General features: G+C 45.8%; 1 protein-coding gene across 3 annotated transcripts in view; it reads left to right on the forward strand.

Moving 5' to 3' along the window:
- Positions 1-9,036: 9,036 nt before the first annotated feature.
- CFAP91 (cilia and flagella associated protein 91) overlaps positions 9,037-19,734 on the forward strand; it is a 57,395-nt gene continuing 46,697 nt past the window's right edge. For 2 of the 3 annotated variants that reach the window (XM_084640120.1, XM_084640121.1), the window contains exons 1-3: positions 9,037-9,185; positions 10,045-10,121; positions 13,658-13,815. In XM_084640120.1, coding sequence (XP_084496246.1) covers positions 9,062-9,185; positions 10,045-10,121; positions 13,658-13,815 — 359 coding nt within the window. In that variant the 5' untranslated portion in view covers positions 9,037-9,061. Of the gene's footprint in view, positions 9,186-9,388; positions 9,451-10,044; positions 10,122-13,657; positions 13,816-19,734 lie in introns of those variants that run through there. The other variant, XM_084640122.1, reaches the window with a different exon arrangement.

A 19,734-nucleotide genomic window follows, 5' to 3' on the forward strand; every position in this document is an offset into this window, starting at 1 on the left:
CTCCTCTACTGACACCTCAGTCTGGAACAGCTCCTCAGATTTGTCACCAAAAAGAATGACGTGGGTGTGGGAATCTCCCCCACATCCTTTGTAGTGAAGACCAATGCAAAGAATTAATTTAGCTTCTCTGCAGTGTCCTTGTCTTCCTTGAGTGCTCCTTTAGCACCTCCATTGTCCACTGGCTCCACTGACTGTTCGGCAGGCTTCCTGCTTCTGCCGTACCTTAAAAAATGTTGCTGTTAGTTTTTGTGTCTTTAGCTAGTTGATCTTCAAATTCTTTCTTGTCCTGCCTTATTATACTTTTACCTTGACTTGCCAGAGTTTATGTTCCTTTCTAATTTCCCACACTAGGATTTGACTTCCTGGTTTTTTTTAAAGGATGCCTTTTTGCCTCTGTCACTTTTACTGTGCTATTTAGCCATGTTGGCATTATTATTATATTATTATTATTATTTTGGTCCTCTTACTTTTTTTGATTTGGAGTATAAATTTGCTTTGATCCTCTCTTTCAGTGTTTTTAAATAGTTTACAGAAATTTCCCCCTTGTGACTGTGCCTTTTAATTTCCGTTTAACTAGCTTCCTCATTTTTGTGTAGTTCCCCTTTTTGAAGTTACATGCTAGTGTGGTGGGTTTCTTTGGCATTTTCTCCCCGATGAGGATGTCAAATTTAATTACATTATGATCTCTATTACCGAGTGGTTCAGTTATGTGCACATCTTGGACCAGATCCTGTTCTCCACTTAGAACTAAATCAAGAATTGCCTCTTCCCTTTTGGGCTCCAGGACAAGCTGTTCCAAGAAGCAGTAATTTATGGTGTCTAGAAATTTTATCTCTGCGTCCCTTCCTGAGTGACATTTACCCAGTCAATATGAGAATAGTTGAAGTGCCCCATTATTATTGCATTTTCTGCCCTTGTAGCCTCTCTGATCTCCCCGAACATTTCACAATTACAGTCACCTCCTGGGCAGGTGATCGGTAGTATATTCCTACTGCTATCCTTTTACTGTTCAAGCATGGAATTTTTATTCATAAAAAGTCTATGGTACAGTTTAATTCATTTAAGATTTTCACTTTATTTGACTCTCTGCTTTCTTACACATATAGTACTACTACTCAAAGCGACCTACTCTGTCATTCCTGTTTATTTTGTACCCTGATACTACCATGTCCTTTGATTCCACCAAGTTTCCACTGTGCCTGTTATATCAATGTCCACATTTAATGCCAGCCATCGTACTTCACCCATCTTAGTATGTAGACTTCTAGCATTTTTAAATAAGCATTTGTACAGTTTGTCAATATTCAGTTGCCTGCCTTCATGAGTTATATTTATATGGGACTCTATTTTGTTTGACTGTTCCTCTGTAGCTCCTCCCTGTACTTTACCAACTTTATTCCGATCTTCTTTACTAGGATATAGAGTCCCCGTTAATAAATTCATCCCTAAGGGGTGTCTGAGCCCAAACCATGTGCTTTTCCACACCTGTTGGCTTTTCCTCAGCCCTTTAATTTAAAAAAATCTTCTACAACCTTTTTAATTTTATATCCCACCAGTCTAGTTCTGTTTTGGTTTAGGTGGAGCCCATCCTTCCCATATGGGATACTCCTTTCCCAGCGGTTCCCCAGCTCCTAATAAACCTAAAGCCCTCCTCCTTACATCATCGTGTCATCAACTAATTGAGACCCTGCAGTTCTGCCTGTCTTTCTGGCCCTGCATGTAGAATTGGAAATATTTCAGAGAATGTTACCATGAAGTCTTGGACTTTAATCTCTTCCCCAGCAATCTAAATTTGGCCTCCAGGACCTCTTGCCTACCATTCAGCAGTAGGGTGGCCTCTGCTTTATTTAAGCAACGTAAGCTGTCATGGGATAAGAGGGAAGATTTTCTCATGGATTGGTAACTGGTTAAAAGACAGGTAACAAAGGGTAGGAATAAATGGTCAGTTTTCAGAATGGAGAGAGGTAAATAATGGTGTCCACCAGGGGTCTGTACTGGGACCTGTACTATTCAACATATTCATAAATGATCTGGAAAAGGGGTAAACAGTGAGGTGGCAAAATTTGGAGGTGATAAAAAAAATACTCAAGATCGTTAAATCCAAAGCAGACTGCAAAGAGCTACAAAGGGATCTCACAAAACTGGGTGACTGGGCAACAAAATGGCAGATGAAATTCAATGTTGATAAATGAAGTAATGCACACTGGAAAATATAATCGCAACTATACATATAAAATGATGGGGTCGAAATTAGCTGTTACTCAAGAGAGAGATCTTGGAGTCGTGGATAGTTCTCTGAAAACATCCACTCAATGTGCTGTGGCAATCAACAAAGCTAACAGAATGTTGGGAATCATTAAGGGAGGGATAGATAATAAGACAGAAAATATCATATTACCTCTATATAAATCCATGGTATGCCCACATCTTGAATACCGCATGCAGATGTGGTTGCCCCATCTCAAAAAAAAAAAATATTGGAATTGGAAAAGTTTTCAGAAAAAGGCAACAAAAATGATTAGGGGTATGGAACACCTTCTGTATGTGGAGAGAGTAATAAAATTGGGACTTTTCAGCTTGGAAAAGAGACAACTAAGGGGGATATGACAGAGGTCTGTACAATCATGACGGGTGTGGAGAAAGTAAATAAGGAAGTGTTATTTACGCAGTCTCATAATACAAGAACTAGGGGTCACCAAATGAAATTAATAGGCAGCAGGTTTAAAACAAATAAAAAGAAGTATTTCTATACTCAACACACAGTCAATCTGTGGAACTCTTTGCCAGAGAGTATTGTGAAGGCCAAGACAATAACAGGGTTAAAAAAAGAACTAGATAGATTCATGGAGGATAGGTCCATGAATGGCTATTAGCCAGGATGGGCAGTGATGGTGTCCCTAGCCTCTGTTTACCAGAAGCTGGGAATGGGTGACGGGATGGATCACTTGATGATTGCCGTGTTCTGTTCATTCCCGCTGGAGCACCTGGCATTGGCCCCTGTCGGAAGACAGGATACTGGGCTAGATGGACCTTTGGTCTAGCCTGGTATGGCAGTTCTTATGTTATGTTCTCCCACGCAGCCAAGGGCTCATCCTCCTTCTCATGGCTCTGGCCCAGGTGTCTCAGCTCTGACCCACCAGGACCATAGCCTCCCCCTCACCTTGTGTCTGTAGGTATCAGGTGTCACCACCCCTGCAGCAGTGCAGGTAGCCATCTGCAGCACCACTGTCATGACCCCACTCACTCACTCACTCACCAGCCAGGATTGCAGGGGCTGTCCCCAGGCAGGAACTGTTCAGCATTTGGGTGACCTTCCACGTAGCTGGGGGCTTTTCCTCTTGTAGCCCTGACTCGGGGGTTGGGTGATCTCTGCTCCCCTGGGCCAGGACCACAGCCTCCCCCACACCTTGCATCCAGGTGTCCTGAGTCCTTTGGCCATGCAGGGAGCCCTCTGCAGCCCCATTGTCAGTGCTGGGAACCCCTTCAGCCCTGCTGACAGCGCTGCCCTAACCCTAACCCCAACCCCATTACTTTCCTGCACCTGTAAAAATTAACATAGTTAAAAACCTGAAAAAAATCTATATTAATCATCAAAATTGTAAAAAAATAAAACTTGAATTTTGCCAAACATAGCTACATGTATACATATCTAGGAACAAAGAATGAAGGCCATACCTGCGGAATGGACTCTTCTTAGAAGGAAAAAGAGAGAGAGAGAGAGGAAAAAGAAGAAATATAACAGGGAAAGAAAAGGACAGTCTCACATCCCAGGTGGTGTTTGGCATTTAACCAGAGGTTGTGGTGTCAAATATATTTATTATAAATTTTAAGGCTAGGCGGGACCATTTGATCATCTAGTCTCACCTCCTGTGTAACACAGGCCACAGAATTTCATTCAAGTTTGCCAGGTCTCAGAGTGGCTGATAAGACCAGGTGCTGCAGCTGTGTTTTTCATCCAGTTTCTGCTGTATTTAGCCTAATGCCTTGTGTTTGACGAAAGTATCTTCCAGGAAGGCATCTAGTCTTGATGAGTTCAAGAGAGAGATTCCCAGTGCCTACTACCAGCTACAGGGGGCAGAATTCAGGTTGTGTTGTGAGGGCGGCACGTACTTAACTTTGCATTTCCTAGTGGAAGGGCCCTCAAGAAGTCTGTTCCATTCCCCCAGACTGACGCAGGATGAAGCAAATCTAGACCATCCTTGACAGATGTTTATCTAACCTGTTCTTAAAAACCTCCAGTGATGGGGATTCTGCAGCCACCCCTAACATGTTGCTATGCCTAGCTATCCTTACAGTTAAAAAGCTTTTTTCTAATATGCAACCCTATATCTCCCTTGCTGCAGATTAAACCAATTACTACTTGCCCTACTGTCTGTGGGCATGGAGAACAATTGATCACCATCTTCTTTATAACAATCTTTTACATATTTGAAGGCTGTTATCCTGTCCCCACTAAGTCTTCTCTTGTCTAAACTAAATATGCCCAAGTCTTTCAACCTTTCTTCATGGTTCACGTTTTCCAAACCTCATGACACTTTTGTTGGTGCCCTTGAGAATTTCTTCAATTTGTCCATGTTTTTCTTAAAGTGTAGCACCCAAAACTGGACACAGTACTCCAGCTGAAGCCTCTACTGCACAATAAAGCAGAACTATGCATGCTTGTGTGTATGCATACACATGTGGTGTGTTGGTAAGGATGTGGGTGCATGTTTGGTGTTTGTGTGCATGTGTAGAGTAAGATGTACATGTGTGATGCATATGTTGCATCCATGGCTGCCTGAGTGAAGTGTGTGTGGTGTCTGCATGAGTCTAACTTGCAGTCATAGAGTTTTGCAGTAAACTGCCAGCAGGAGGCAAAGACAATGAGATAACAAGACCTAGAGAACAGCTCAGAAATATTCACTTCTCCCTGTCTCTGCTGTACATGTATCTGCTTCCTCCCTAGAGCAGGAAACGATTGCTTCACTCTGACTCAGGGCAAGCCTACACTACAAAATTAAGTCAACCTAAGTTACATTAATGAACAGCCAACGCAGTAATTATATTGCTTTTGCATGTCCATGCTACACTCGTGTCGACGGTGTGCATCCTAACCAGGCATGCTTGTACAGATTTAACTGCCAGTGTGGGGCATTGTGGGATGGCGTCTGAAAGGCAGCAACAGTCGATGTAAGCAACACAGTGTCTACAGCAGTGGTGGGCAACAGGCTGCTGGTTGCCCATCACTGGTCTACACTGATACTGCAGCAAACTAACCACATTGACTAGGGTTGCCAACCCTCCCAGTTTTGCCGGGAATCTCCTGGAATCAGGCCCTATCTCCCTGAGGCTACTGAAGCCAAACCAGGAGATTTTAGGCGCTAAAAGTCTGGTGGTGCAGCGGGGCTAAGGCAGGCTCCCTGCCTGCCTTGGCCCCATGCCTCTCCCGGAAGTGGCCAGCGCGTCCCTGCAGCCCCAAGGTGTGTGTGGGGGGAGAAGGGTGTCTCTGCATGCTGCCCCTGCCCTGAGCACCAACTCTACAGCTCCCATTGGCCAGGAACTTCAGCCCCCCCAGGGACTACAGGGACGTGCCAGCCACTTCTGGGAGCATCACGTCATGGGGCCAGGGCAAGCAGAAAGCCTGCCTTAGCCCCACTGCACCGCCAACTGGGAGCCACCTGAGGTAAGCATCTCCCAGCTGGAGTCCACGACCCTCACCCCCTCCTGCATCCCAACTTCATGCCCCAGCCCTGAGCCCCCTCCTGCACCCAAACCCTCTCTCAGAGGTTGCACCCTGCACCCTCTACTACACCCCAACCCCCTGCCCCAGCCTAGTGAAAGTGAGTGAGGGTGGGGAAGAGCAAGCGACAGAGGGAAGGGGGATGGAGTGAGCGGAGTGGCGCCTCAGGAAAGGGATGTGGCAGGGGGTGGGGCAAGGGTGTTTGGGTTTGTGTGATTAGACAGTTAGCAACCCTAACATTGACCTAATCACTACGCCTCTCGTGAAGGTGGAGTTATTAAGTCGGTGTAGTGGGCGAGTTACATCAGTGGGAGCTACATTTTAGTGTAGACACTTACAGAGTTAGGTCACGAAAGCTTATGCTCAAATAAATGTGTTAGTCTCTAAGGTGCCACAAGTACTCCTTTTCTTTTTGCAAAGACAGACTAACACGGCTACTACTCTGTAACTCTGTAGTGTAGATCAAGCCTCAGTCTCCTTCCCTGGTCAAAAATAGGCCATATGATATGTCAGCGGGCTCTGATTGACTGATGGGAAGTCTTGAGAGTCAGGCCAAGCAGCAGGAATGGCCAATGGCAGCTGCAATCCATATGTGCACTGCTGAACCTTTCACCCCTCCAATATTGCCCAGTACACATCTGGGAAATGAGACTCATTATATTCAGTAGCTGGTAGAGCTACAGAAGAGTAGACTGTGAATGGAAGTAGCACTGAGCTTCCGTCCTAGGCCAAATTCACCCTGGTGTAACTTAACTGACTGCAGTGAAGTTATATCAGGGTTGAATTGGCCCCAGAACATGTTTTGCATTCTTACCATAGCAGGCTCCTGTTGCTGTAATGGCCTTAGTTGAAAAATGGGTAGCACAACTGTGACACCCAATGGCAAGACTGGAAAATGACAGGTTCCTTCTGCCTTTCCTATGTTAAGGTTCGATTAGTAGTGTACTGATTTTACACAATGATATTTAGCATTTATATAGCACTTTAAATACTATTAATCACAAAAAATACGTTAGGCTGCTGGTGCATGGATGCCACTTCCTTTCATGCTGACAAATATTGTCTCATTGTTTCCTTATACACCCCTATCTGTATCCATCTGTTGTCTCACTTTATACTTAGATGTGAGCTCCTTGGGGCAGGGACTGCCTTTTTAGTCTGCTTGTACAGCACTTAGCACAATGGGGTTCTGGTCCACGACTGTGGCTCCTAGGCACTATGGTAATACAGATATGTATCAATATTGTTAATAATAACTAATACTGTTAAAAGAACACTATTAAGGCAGCAAAGTCAGGCACCCAAAGGCTAGGAATTGCCAGAAGTAAGGTTGCTTGTCCACCCTCACTGAGCCTCAGTCTCAGAAATGATTAAGCCAGGACTGAGGCAGACACCTGACGTAAAATTTCAGCCCAAATGGTTAAAGTTTGACAAAATTATAAGCAACTGAAAAGAGTGTCTTACAATGGGAAGCGTTGTCCAACCTTAATAAGAGGCAGGACTATCAGCCCCAGCTGTAAGGGTGAGAGGCTCTTTAAATTAGATTAGATCTGTGTGGTGATAGATGAACTGATGATCTTCAAAGATAATTAATCCTCACAAACAACATCTGAGAACTGAGTAATAACAATGGGTAACAAACCAATGAGGCTAAAACTAGCAGATTACACACCACACGATCCATTGTCTACAGCCAAGCTCTACAATACAACCACATTTGCTCCAATCCCTCAGACAGAGACAAACACCTACAAGATCTCTATCAAGTGTTCTTACAACTACAATACCCACCTGCTGAAGTGAAAAAACAGATTGACAGAGCCAGAAGAGTACCCAGAAGCCACCTACTACAGGACAGGCCCAACAAAGAAAATAACAGAACGCCACTAGCTGTCACCTTCAGCCCCCAACTAAAACCTCTCCAACGCATCATCAAAGATCTACAATCTATCCTGAAAAATGATCCCTCTCTCTCACAGATCTTGGGAGACAGACCAGTCCTCACTTACAGACAGCCCCCCAACCTGAAGAAAATACTCTCCAACAACCACACACCACACAACAAAAAGACTAACCCAGGAACTTATCCTTGCAACAAAGCCCGATGCCAACTCTGTCCACATATTTATTTAAGTGACCCCATCATAGGACCTTAGCCACGCCATCAGCAGCTTGTTCACCTGCACATCTACCAATGTGATACATGCCATCATGTGCCAGCAGTGCCCCTCTCCCATGTACATTGGCCAAACCAGACAGTCTCTACGCAAAAGAATAAATGGACACAAATCTGACATCAGGAACATAACATTCAAAAACCAGAAGGAGAACACTTCAACTGCTCTGGCCACTCAGTAACAGATTTAAAGGTGGCAATTTTGCAACAGAAAAGCTTCAAAAACAGACTCCAAGGAGAAACTACTGTGCTTGAATTAATATGCAAACTAGACACCATTAACTTGGGTTTGAATAGAGACTGGGAGTGGCTGGGTCAGTACATATAGTGAATCTATTTCCTTAAGTATCCTCACACCTTCTTGTCAGCTGTCTAAATGGGCCATCTTGTTTATCACTACAGAAGTTTTTTTTGCCTGCTCATAATAGCTCATCTTAATTAATTAGTCTCCTATTCCACCTTTTCATGTTCTCTGTATGTATATCTCTTCTTACTATACGTTCCATTCTATGCATCCGATGAAGTGAGCTGTAGCCCACAAAAGGTTATGCTCAAATAAATTTGTTCGTCTCTAAGGTGCCACAAGTCCTCCTGTTCTTTTTGCGGATACAGACTAACAGGGGCCGCTACTCTGAAACCTAAGATTACATTATAAACTCTTTGGAGTAGGTAGGGGCTATGTCTATTTCAACTGAATGTAAAACACTTTGCACACTTTGACCATAATAATAAAGTCAATCTTTAATCATATTAAAGTCAAGAAAGTAAATTAAATAAAGGGCCAGGCGATGCACTTGGCTACCCGCCACTTAGGGAGCTGGGTCTCAGCCCTGCCCCCCGTGCTGCAGCAGGCCTACAGCACCGCACTTGAGGCTGCCCTGTCCCGCTTTGGCTGCTCCCGCTCTCTTCCTGCTGGGGGGGGGGGGCGCAATTTAATTCATGTTGCGGGAGGGGGGCGCAGACGGCGGAGCCCGGCTGGAGTAGCCGGGGGAGGGGCGCGGTGGGGGCTGGGCGGGAGGGATGTGGTGGGGGCCGCCTGGGAAGCGCCCGCCGCTGCCTCCCCCCGCGCTCCACGTGCCCAGCGCGAGCCCCGCCCCTCAGGGTGGACGCCCCGCCCGGCCCCGTTGCCATGGGAACGCACCCAGCGCCCGGGCGCGGCGGCCGCCATGAGCAGCTACACGGTGATCGGGACGGTGCCGGGGCCGGCGGGCGGCGGGGGCCCGAGCCCGAGCCCCGGGGGCCGGTACCGCCCGGGCCTGGCCCCCAGCAGAGCCTTCGACTTCCTCTACGGTACCGGCGAGCGGCCCCGGCAGGGGCGGAGCCGGCTTGGCCCAGAGACCGAGCCGGGGGGCGGTGCCAACCCCGCAGGCCCCGCCCGGGCGGCAGCAGAGGGGGCGGGTTGGCGACGAGGCTCCGCCTCCCGTCACCCCGCGTGCGGCCTCGTGCAGCCCGGCGGGGCCGGGCGGGGTCGCTGGGGGAGGGGCCGGGGCCCGCGTCGGGCGGGAGTCGCTCGAGCTGTGCGACAGGGGCCGCCCCACGTCCAGCGCCGCGAGAGGTGGGCTGCAGCCGGGCGGGGGCCCGCGTGGTGGGCTGCAGCCGGCGGCCGCAGGGGGGAGCCGCGGAGGCAGCCTGGGGCGTGCTGAGGCGCCGTCAGTCGGGGCTGGGGGACGAGGCTGGAAAAGCGGATCTGGAAGAGGACAGGGAGGCTCCTCCGAGCGCGCGCGGGGGGAGGCGAAATGGACAGGCTGAAAGCAGCATGAGCGGGAAAGGCGTGGGCAGAGCAGGGAGCCACCTGCGGATGTGCAAGGCCATGCCTGGCGCTTCATTCCACAGGGAAGCAGCAAATGCTCGCTGCTGCTGCTTCCATTCACGGCCGTAGCTACCGTTTAATGGTTTTAAAGGTTGCCAGAAGAGTACTTTAACAATTATGAGCCTTTAATTTCTCCCCACCAGAGCGTGGTCCACTCTGTACAGCAGCAGCATCGAGGCTGACTGGGGGGGGGGGTCAGAGGTGCAAAAGTGTGCTTGCTCTTTTTTATTTCTATGTCTCGTTTAGTCTCTGAAGTGGAAAAACGGACTTCTTGTCAAGGGGAGCCAGGCTATTATTCTGTTCGTTTTCTTTGAATCCATGGGATTGCTTATATTTCAGATCCCTTGTATGTGTTATCAAGTGAGAAGGACCACGCAAAGGCAAATGTCCAGGCTCATCTCCTGTGTGACAAGATGGTAGGTTGTTTCAGCCTGAGACATCTTCAGGAGAGGTTTTTCCCACATTCTTCCCTATATTAAAGGAATATGAATATATATGTAAAAAACTTGATTGCACTTGAGCAATCTTAACTTTACGCAACTTCCTTAGAACAGCACAAGCTCTGTAAAGAAAGGAAATCGTTTATACCTAACACAAAAATAGTTTAATACCTGATGGTCACCACTGTCTTGGGTTGACTTTATACCAATAGTCTAGAAATGTTCTATTCCTAAGCCCCTAAGTCATGTATCAGTGCTTGAGAATGGGACATCCCTGGATACCTCTGACAACTGGTCTATGGCTCATTAAGGAAAGTCTTAGACATAATGGAAGAATTGGGTTATTGCACTGTTTTTTTAACAGAGCACTTGAAATTTAAGTAGTGTTTCACACAGTGCCCCTTACTTATTTTGATAGCTGCAGGTGAGCCATTTAGGCAGAATGAAAAAGGGATGTGATACAACTCTAGTGAATCAAAGTTTGACAGACAAGGAGCTTTGTTTTTTGTCCTCCTGGGTTTATTCAGACTTTGCTCTTGAATGAGTAGGTTGGGAAGGATTCTAAACGCTGAGGCCCAGCCCTTCTAAAGCAAGCTTTGACACCTTCCATGCAGTGGAGCCAATAAAAATGTATTATTCAAAACCTGTTTCCTGTCTCCTCCCTCCCTAAACGCTGTTTCTCTGAAGTTTTTCGATGTTCTCTATGGCTATGTCTACAGTAGTAGCTAGTGGTGAGATTCTAGGGTTGCCAATTTTGGTTGGATGGATTCCTGGAGGTTTCATCACATGACATAATTTTTAATTAAATATTAATCATTAATTCCTGGAGACTCCAGGACGATCCTGGAGGCAACTCTATGGGATTCCCACCTTGCCTACATGTACTCAAAATACCTCTGAGGGTGGGATTCTCAGCTTGCCTAGATGTACTTACAGTAGCTCAATGAGAGCTAGTGCGAGTATAAGTAGTTTAGCCTCAGTAGCACAGGTACCAGCGGCAGCAGGGCTAAGCCACGCCAAGTATGTACCTATGGAGTTCAGCTGGGTTTGTACTCAACACAGCTAAGCCACGCTGCTGCTGCTGCCCATGCTACCGTGACTACATTAATATTTATATTCACGCTAGCTCTAATTGATCTAGTGCAGGGGTCTCAAACTCAAATGACCATGAGGGCCACATCACTGACCCCCCCCCACCACTGCCCCAGCCCCACCCCCACTCCACCCCTTCCATGAGGCCCTGCCCCTGCCCCACCTCTTCCCACCCCTTCCCTGCCCCCATTCCAACCCCTTCCCCGAAATCCCCACCCCAACTCCGCCCCCTCCCTGCCCCCAGGGGGTGCAGAAGGGGTGCAGGGTGTGGCAGGGGGCTCAGGGCAGGGGTTTGGGGTGCAGGAGGGGTGCGGGGTGCAGGAGGGGTGTGGCAGGGGGCTCAGGGCAGAAGGTCCGGGTGCAGGAGGGGTGTGGCAGGGGCCTGTAGGAGCCTGCCCTGCTCCCAGTGTGCGCCGCCCTGGGCCGGAGTCACTCTAGGTAAACGCTGGGGGGCCGCAGGGAGCTGGCGGGCCGCAGAAAATAACCCCGTGGGCCGCGTGTTTGAGACCCTTGATCTTGTTTGTGTATGCCCCTATTACTGTAGTATCTGAGAGTCTCATAATCTTTATTTATCCTCACAAAACCCCAATGAGGCAGGGAAGTACTAGTATCCCTATATTACAGATGGGCGGCTAAGGCACACAGAGATTAATGTGACCTGCCCAAGGTCACGGATGTGTTTTCATTCAGGCTTTGTCTACACTAGCACTTTTGTCGGTCAGGGATGTGAAAAAACACACCCTGACCAACATAAGTTTCACTGACAAAAGTGCCAACATAGCTACTGCTGCTCGTTGGGGGTGGTTTAATTAAGATGATGGGAGAGTGCTCTCCTGCTGGCATAGAGTGGCTACATGGGAGACCTTACAGCGGCGCAGCTGCAGTGGTACAATTGTGCTGGTGTAATGTATGTAGTGTAGACATTGCCTCAATCCCTGTAGGTCAAGGGTGTAAATGGCATGATGAGAATCTACCAGTTACACAAAGTTGTTTGACCTTGTTGGACTCTGCTGTCACTGTGGTTTCTGGTGTGGCTTCCATGCAGGTAGCAAAGAGCATAGACATACCCACAAATCTTTCTGTCACTTATAGCTCTGAGTGCATTTTTTGTTTAAAGTATCTGATGATGCACCCTTCTGATACTGGTTAGTCTCAGAAACACTAGATTTCTCAAAGGGAGCCCTTGTATATTGGCTGCTACATGTCCAGCCTATGTATCGTATACTCCCTCTTGTCTGAAAACCCCAGGATCCAAATTTAGGCCCAAAGTGCATCACTTATTTGAAAATCTCCCCTTCATGTCAAAATTCCTGTTTAGCCAGATAAATTCCATGTTCCACCATCCTATTTATTTTTTCCTTTTGGTTTGTTTAAAATGTGCTTATCCACAGTTCTGACCATCTGAATAAGCAGCTGCCTAGTATATAATACAAAACAAGCTAGTTTTGAATTCTGAGGCTATAATGTCATCTGATGGGGTGAGGGTGGTTCTTATAACTTTATGACAGCATTTCCCAAACTTTGAAAGTTGAGTCTTCCTTCAGGAAAATGAAACAAATGGTGCCACCGTTCACCACCGTTCAACCTTGCCATCTATTGTTAAAGGCTTAGTCATAATGAGCCATCATTTAGAGTAGATTGTATAGATCTTCATAGTATGACGTTTCCTTTCCTTTCTTACATACTTTGATGAACAGGGAAATAGCACAATGCTGACATTTGGGGCATGTCTGTACTGCGGTTGAGGAGTGTGATTCTCAGCATGGGTATACAGACTTGTGCTGTCTCTGCTGGCGCTAGCATGCTGAAAGTAGCAGTGTGGATGCTGCAGCACAGGCAGCAGCTCGGGCTAGTCTCCTGAGCTCAGACTCCAGTGGTCAGGTGGGCTTGGACTCTGGCAGCTAGACCGAGCTGCTGCCAGGCCCACAGGGTCTGTTTACCTGCACTGGAAATCACACTTCCCAGCTACAATGTAGGCAGGCATACCCTTACATTAATTGGGCTTCTGAGTTAGCACCCACTGAAATAAATGGGGCAATTCATATCTTAAAGCTGATTTCAAGCTTTCTGCTGACTTAGACAAATGTAGCTGCATCAGTTATACTTGGGCCACATTTTCAAGGATTTCTTTGCAGCTACATAGGTTGATACTTAGCATCTCCATGCCCCTGCTGTTTAGTCCTGTATGTTCCTCATTTTGAGAAGCACTGTTATTAATTAATGTCATTAGAGCATGCTGTCACCTCTACCACCCAGGTTTATAGCACTGTAATTCACAGTAATTTGTTTAATCTCTATATATTTCTCATGCCTTGTTTACATATAGACTCAAAAACACTAGTTGAAGCGATGATCTCTTAAGTATTGCATGGAATTGCTAAATAACAACTGCCATTCTCTTGTCTACACATTAAAATTAGAAAAAGATGCCGATTTTTAAAACCATGTTTAGCAGTCTGATCCATTATCCCTGGTACGATCTGCGTTCGGAGAAAAGAAATCCCGTGCCCCCATTTATTGACCGAAGATGGAGAGGCAGGGCCCAGCAGCGCCTAGAGGTTCTTCAGCAGCTTGCTAGGTAAGTGTCCTACCATTGGACTATATTAAGAAAAAAAAGCAATACAGGATAGATGACTGCAGTTTGCTCCTATTTAGATCTGACTTGAAACTGATTCAGAGGTTGCAGCTGTTGTGGAATATGGCCATACATCTGCTTTTTTGGGATTGGGTGTTCTACATTCATCCAACTCTATCTGCACTGGTTGCCAATAAATCAAGAGATTTATTTAAAGCTCTCGTTTTCAACGTTGTAAAAACTTCAGTGATCCAGGCTGGAGCTACTTAAGTGATAGCCTTTCTCCTTTGTCCCTCCCAGACTGAAGCGGACTGGATTGTCCTTGCTATGCATCCCAAGGTTTCATTTGGACTGGACTAGACTAGGGCCTTCTTAGTGCAGGAGACTTTCCCAATATGTCCATTAGGATCCCAATTCAGCAAAGTACTTCAGTATGTGTTTAGGTGCTGTAGTGAATCAAGGGCTGGAGTCCCTCTGTAGCTGTATTCAAGATTCTGTGTGAAGCCTTCCTATTTAGGTCAGGATCTGACCACTTCCCTTCCCTTTTTCAGAAGCCCCATTTTGTTTGGTCTCTTTTCCTTAGCCCGCCTTGTTTGTTTTGACTAGAGTTGCTGATTACCTGGTCCACTTGGACTAGAGTTGTTTAAATATGATTTTGTTATTTTTTTTCCCTTGTGCGCATCTGGGACACTGTGCAACAGGTGCTATATCAGTTAACAAAATAACACAACATAATTTTGAATAACATATTGCATATAAAGTTACTTCCCAAACCACTTCAAAGAATTAAGGTACAGAGGAAGAGGGAGCTGAGGATAGAGAGGTTGTTCTAGTCAGACAATATGAACTGCGGAAGAAAGATTCTGCACCAGCTCACATGGAGGGATAAAAAAGAGAATAGTGCTAGGCATGCAGAAAGAATGGGGAAAGGAACAAAAGTTTTGAAAAGTACAATAGGCTGTGTCATGTCCGTGGAGGGGTTTAAAATCAAAGAGCGCAATTTTGAATTGGATCCTGAAATGAATCGAGAGCCAATGGAGTGATGTGAGGAGATACTTGAGCTTGTCAGAAAATGGGCAGCAGTATCGGAAGAGCTGGGAGTCAGAGAGGCTATTTGGAAGGGCTAGTCAGTAGTCAGACAAGGAGGGATGTTGGCCTGGATGAACACGTCACAGGTTTTTTTTTTAAGCATACACAAACTAATTCTTTACGTTATACTTTCAAAGTTTTAAATGTCACTGCTGTGCTCTTTTCCTCTCAGCTTATTTTGATCAGAAGTTGAAGTTTGCCAGATTCAGATTGGAAATAAGATGTACATTTTTAACAGTGAGGGTAATTAACCATTGGAACAAGTTACCAAGGCTCATGGTGGATTCTCCATCACTAGCTGGCAACTTTTAAATCAAGATTAGATGTTTTTCTAAAATATATGTGCCAGCTTAAACAGGAATTAATTTGGGGGAACTCCTATACCCTGTGTTATATAGGAGATCAGACTAGATCATCACTGTCAAGGTTCCTTCCCCACTCTGAACTCTAGGGTACAGACGTGGGGACCTGCATGAAAACCTCCTAAGCTTACTTTTACCAGCTTAGGTTAAAACTTCCCCAAGGTACAAACAATTTTACCTTTTGCCTTGGACTTTCGCTGCCACCACCAAACGTCTAACCGGGTTTATTATTGGGAAAGAGTCGTTTGGAAACGTCTTTCCCCCCAAAATCCTCACCAAAACCTTGCACCCCCCTTCCTGGGGAAAGTTTGATAAAAATCCTCAGCAATTTGCATAGGTGACCACAGACCCAAACCCTTGGATCTTAAGAACAATGAAAAAAGCATTCAGTTTCTTACAAGAAGAATTTTAATAGAAGAAAAAGTAAAAAGAATCACCTCTGTAAAATCAGGGTGGTAAATACCTTACAGGATAATTAGATTCAAAACATAGAGAATCCCTCTAGGCAAAAACTTAAGTTACAAAAAGACACAAAGACAGGAATATCCATTCCATTCAGCACAGCTTATTTTCTCAGCCATTTAAAGAAGTCATAATCTAACGCATATCTAGCTAGATTACTTACTAAGTTCTAAGACTCCATTCCTGTTCTGTCCCTGGCAAAAGCATCTCACAGACAGACCCAAACCCTTTGTTTCTCTCCCCCCTTTCCCCCCGCTTTGAAAGTATCTTGTCTCCTCATTGGTCATTTTGGTCAGGTGCGAGGTTATCCTAGCTTCTTAACCCTTTACAGGTGAAAGGGCTTTTCCTCTGGCCAGGAGGGATTTTAAAGATGTTTACCCTTCCCTTTATATTTATGACAATCACAGTGGTGCCTTCCGATCTTATCATCTTTGTACCAGCATGAAAGTAGCAGGTGACAGCAGCACTGGCTGTTCTCACATTTACTTCTTGCATTAACTATGTCAACAAGCTGCCTCTAGACTCTGACCTGGTTTTGTGATGTATCTCCTTATGGTTGAAAGTGATTGAGCTTTAAAGTATAATTAACAATAGTGAAACAGGTTTCAGAGTAGCAGCCGTGTTAGTCTGTATCCGCAAAAAGAAAAGGAGGACTTGTGGCACCTTAGAGACTAACAAATGTATTTGAACATAAGCTTTCGTGAGCTACAGCTCACTTCATCGGATGCATTCAGTGGAAAATACAGTGGGGAGATTTATATACACAGAGAACATGAAACAATGGGTGTTACCATACACACTGTAACGAGAGTGATCAGGAAAGGTGAGCTATTACCAGCAGGAGAGCGGGGCGGGTGGTGGGGGGGAAACCTTTTGTAGTAATAATCAAGGTGGGCCATTTCCAGCAGTTGACAAGCATGTCTGAGGAACAGCCGGGGGAGGAGGGAATAAACATGGGGAAATAGTTTTACTTTATGTAATGACCCATCCACTCCCAGTCTTTGTTCAAGTTAATTGTATCCAGTCTGCAAATTAATTCCAATTCAGCAGTCTCTCGTTGGAGTCTGTTTTTGAAGTTTTTTGTTGAAGAGTTGCCACTTTTAGGTCTGTAATCGAGTGACCAAAGAGATTGAAGTGTTCTCCGACTGGTTTTTGAATGTTATAATTCTTGACGTCTGATTTGTGTCCATTTATTCTTTTACGTAGAGACTGTCCAGTTTGACCAATGTACATGGCAGAGGGGCATTGCTGGCACATGATGGCATATATCACATTGGTAGATGTGCAGGTGAACGAGCCTCTGACAGTGTGGCTGATGTGATTAGGCCCTATGATGGTGTCCCCTGAATAGATATGTGGACACAGTTGGCAACGGGCTTTGTTGCAAGGATAGGTTCCTGGGTTAGTGGTTCTGTTGTGTGGTGTGTGGTTGCTGGAGAATATTTGCTTCAGGTTGGGGGGCTGTCTGTAAGCAAGGACTGGCCTGTCTCCCCAGATCTGTGAGAGTGATGGGTCGTCCTTCAGGATAGGTTGTAGATCCTTGATGATGCGTTGGAGGGGTTTTAGTTGGGGGCTGAAGTTGATGGCTAGTGGCATTCTGTTATTTTCTTTGTTGGGCCTGTCCTGAGGTAAGTAACTTCTGGGTACTCTTCTGGTTCTATCAATCTGTTTCTTCACTTCAGCAGGTGGGTACTGTAGTTGTAAGAATGCTTGATAGAGATCTTGTAGGTGTTTGTCTCTGTCTGAGGGATTGGAGCAAATGCAGTTGTATTGTAGAGCTTGGCTGTAGACAATGGATCGTGTGGTGTGGTCTGGATGAAAGCTGGAGGCATGTAGGTAGGCATAGCGGTCAGCAGGTTTCCAGTATAGGGTGGTGTTTATGTGACCATCACTTATTAACACCGTAGTGTCCAGGAAGTGGATCTCTTGTGTGGACTGGTCCAGGCTGAGGTTGATGGTGGGATGGAAATTGTTGAAGTCATGGTGGAATTCCTCAAGGGCTTCTTTTCCATGGGTCCAGATGATGAAGATGTCATCAATGTAGTGCAAGTAGAGTAGGGGCATTAGGGGATGAGAGCTGAGGAAGTGTTGTTCAAAGTCAGCCATAAAAATGTTGGCATACTGTGGGGCCATGCGGGTACCCATAGCAGTGCCGCTGATCTGAAGGTATACATTGTCCCCAAATGTGAAATAGTTATGGGTGACGACAAAGTCACAAAGTTCAGCCACCAGGTTTGCCGTTCCATTATCGGTGATACTGTTCCTGACGGCTTGTAGTCCATCTTTGTGTGGAATGTTGGTGTAGAGGGCTTCTACATCCATAGCGGCTAGGATGGTGTTTTCAGGAAGATCACCGATGGATTGTAGTTTCCTCAGGAAGTCAGTGGTGTCTCGAAGATAGTTGGGAGTGCTGGTAGCGTAGGGCCTGAGGAGGGAGTCTACATAGCCAGACAGTCCTGCTGTCAGGGTCCTAATGCCTGAGATGATGGGGCATTCAGGATTTCCAAGTTTATGGATCTTGGGTAGCAGACAGAATACCGCTGCTTGGGGTTCTAGGGGTGTGTCTGTGCGGATTTGTTCTTGTGCTTTTTCAGGGAGTTTCTTGAGCCAATGCTGTAGTTTCTTTTGGTAACCCTCAGTGGGATCAGAGGGTAATGGCTTGTAGAAAGTGGTGTTGGAGAGCTGCCTAGCAGCGTCTTGTTCATATTCCGACCTATTCATGATGACGACAGCACCTCCTTTGTCAGCCTTTTTGATTATGATGTCAGAATTGTTTCTGAGGCTGTGGATAGCATTATGTTCTGCACGGCTGAGGTTATGGGGCAAGTGATGCTACTTTTCCATAATTTCAGCCCGTGCACGTCGGCAGAAGCACTCTATGTAGAAGTCCAGTCTGTTGTTTCGACCTTCAGGAGGAGTCCACCCAGAATCCTTCTTTTTGTAGTGTTGGTAGGAAGGTCTCTGTGGGTTAGTATGTTGTTCAGAGGTGTGTTGGAAATATTCCTTGAGTTGGAGATGTCGAAAATAGGATTCTAGGTCACACAGAACTGTATCATGTTTGGGGGGGGGCAGAAGGAGAGGCCCCGAGATAGGACAGATTCTTCTGCTGGGCTAAGAGTATAGTTGGATAGATTAACAATATTGCTGGGTGGGTTAAGGGAACCACTGTTGTGGCCCCTTGTGGCATGTAGTAGTTTAGATAGTTTAGTGTCCTTTTTCTTTTGTAGAGAAGCAAAGTTTGTGTTGTAAATGGCTTGTCTAGTTTTTGTAAAGTCCATCCATGAGGAAGTTTTTGTGGAAGGTTGTTTTTTTATGAGACTATCCAGTTTTGAGAGCTCATTCTTAATCTTTCCCTGGTTGCTATAGAGGATGTTGATCAGGTGGTTCCGCAGTTTCTTTGAGAGTGTGTGGCACAAGCTGTCAGCATAGTCTGTGTGGTATGTAGATTGTAATAATGAGATGAGTAGCTTATGATAACACAGTTAGATCATGAAAATAAGTGTCCACCTGTGCTGAGTGAAATAAGAATTCATCTGGATGGAGAAGCACTCTGACATGTGGAGACAATGCCAGTAGCAAAAGCCATCAGTTCAATTAACTGATTTGAACTGTTAGCAAAATTTTACAATTAAAGGTTTGTCAGAGCCAAGAAAGCATTTCAGGTTCAGATACTAGCATCTTGACTCAAATATTATTTTGTTGCAATACACTGGGGCAGGTGCTGGGAAAGGATGATTTAAAATGACCTCTGCAATGTATTGTACACCAGAGAAGGATGATGAAGCCTCATTCTGTACAGTGTTTGTGGTAGGGATTGGCTAAACTGTGGGTGTCTCAGTTCCACAATGCAACTCTTGAGCCTGTGATGTGAGGTTCTTGGACTCAACAGATCACAGCAGGCAGAGCTCTGTTCAATCCAAATAGTCAAACCACATTTCCTATTGGTATCTATGTCTCTTTAAGCCACACCTCTGGATTTAAAATTAAGGCAACAACAAACTGCTCCATT

The sequence above is a fragment of the Lepidochelys olivacea genome (genome assembly GCF_965140295.1).
Source record: "Lepidochelys olivacea isolate rLepOli2 genome assembly, chromosome: 1".
Classification (NCBI taxonomy): domain Eukaryota; kingdom Metazoa; phylum Chordata; order Testudines; family Cheloniidae; genus Lepidochelys; species Lepidochelys olivacea.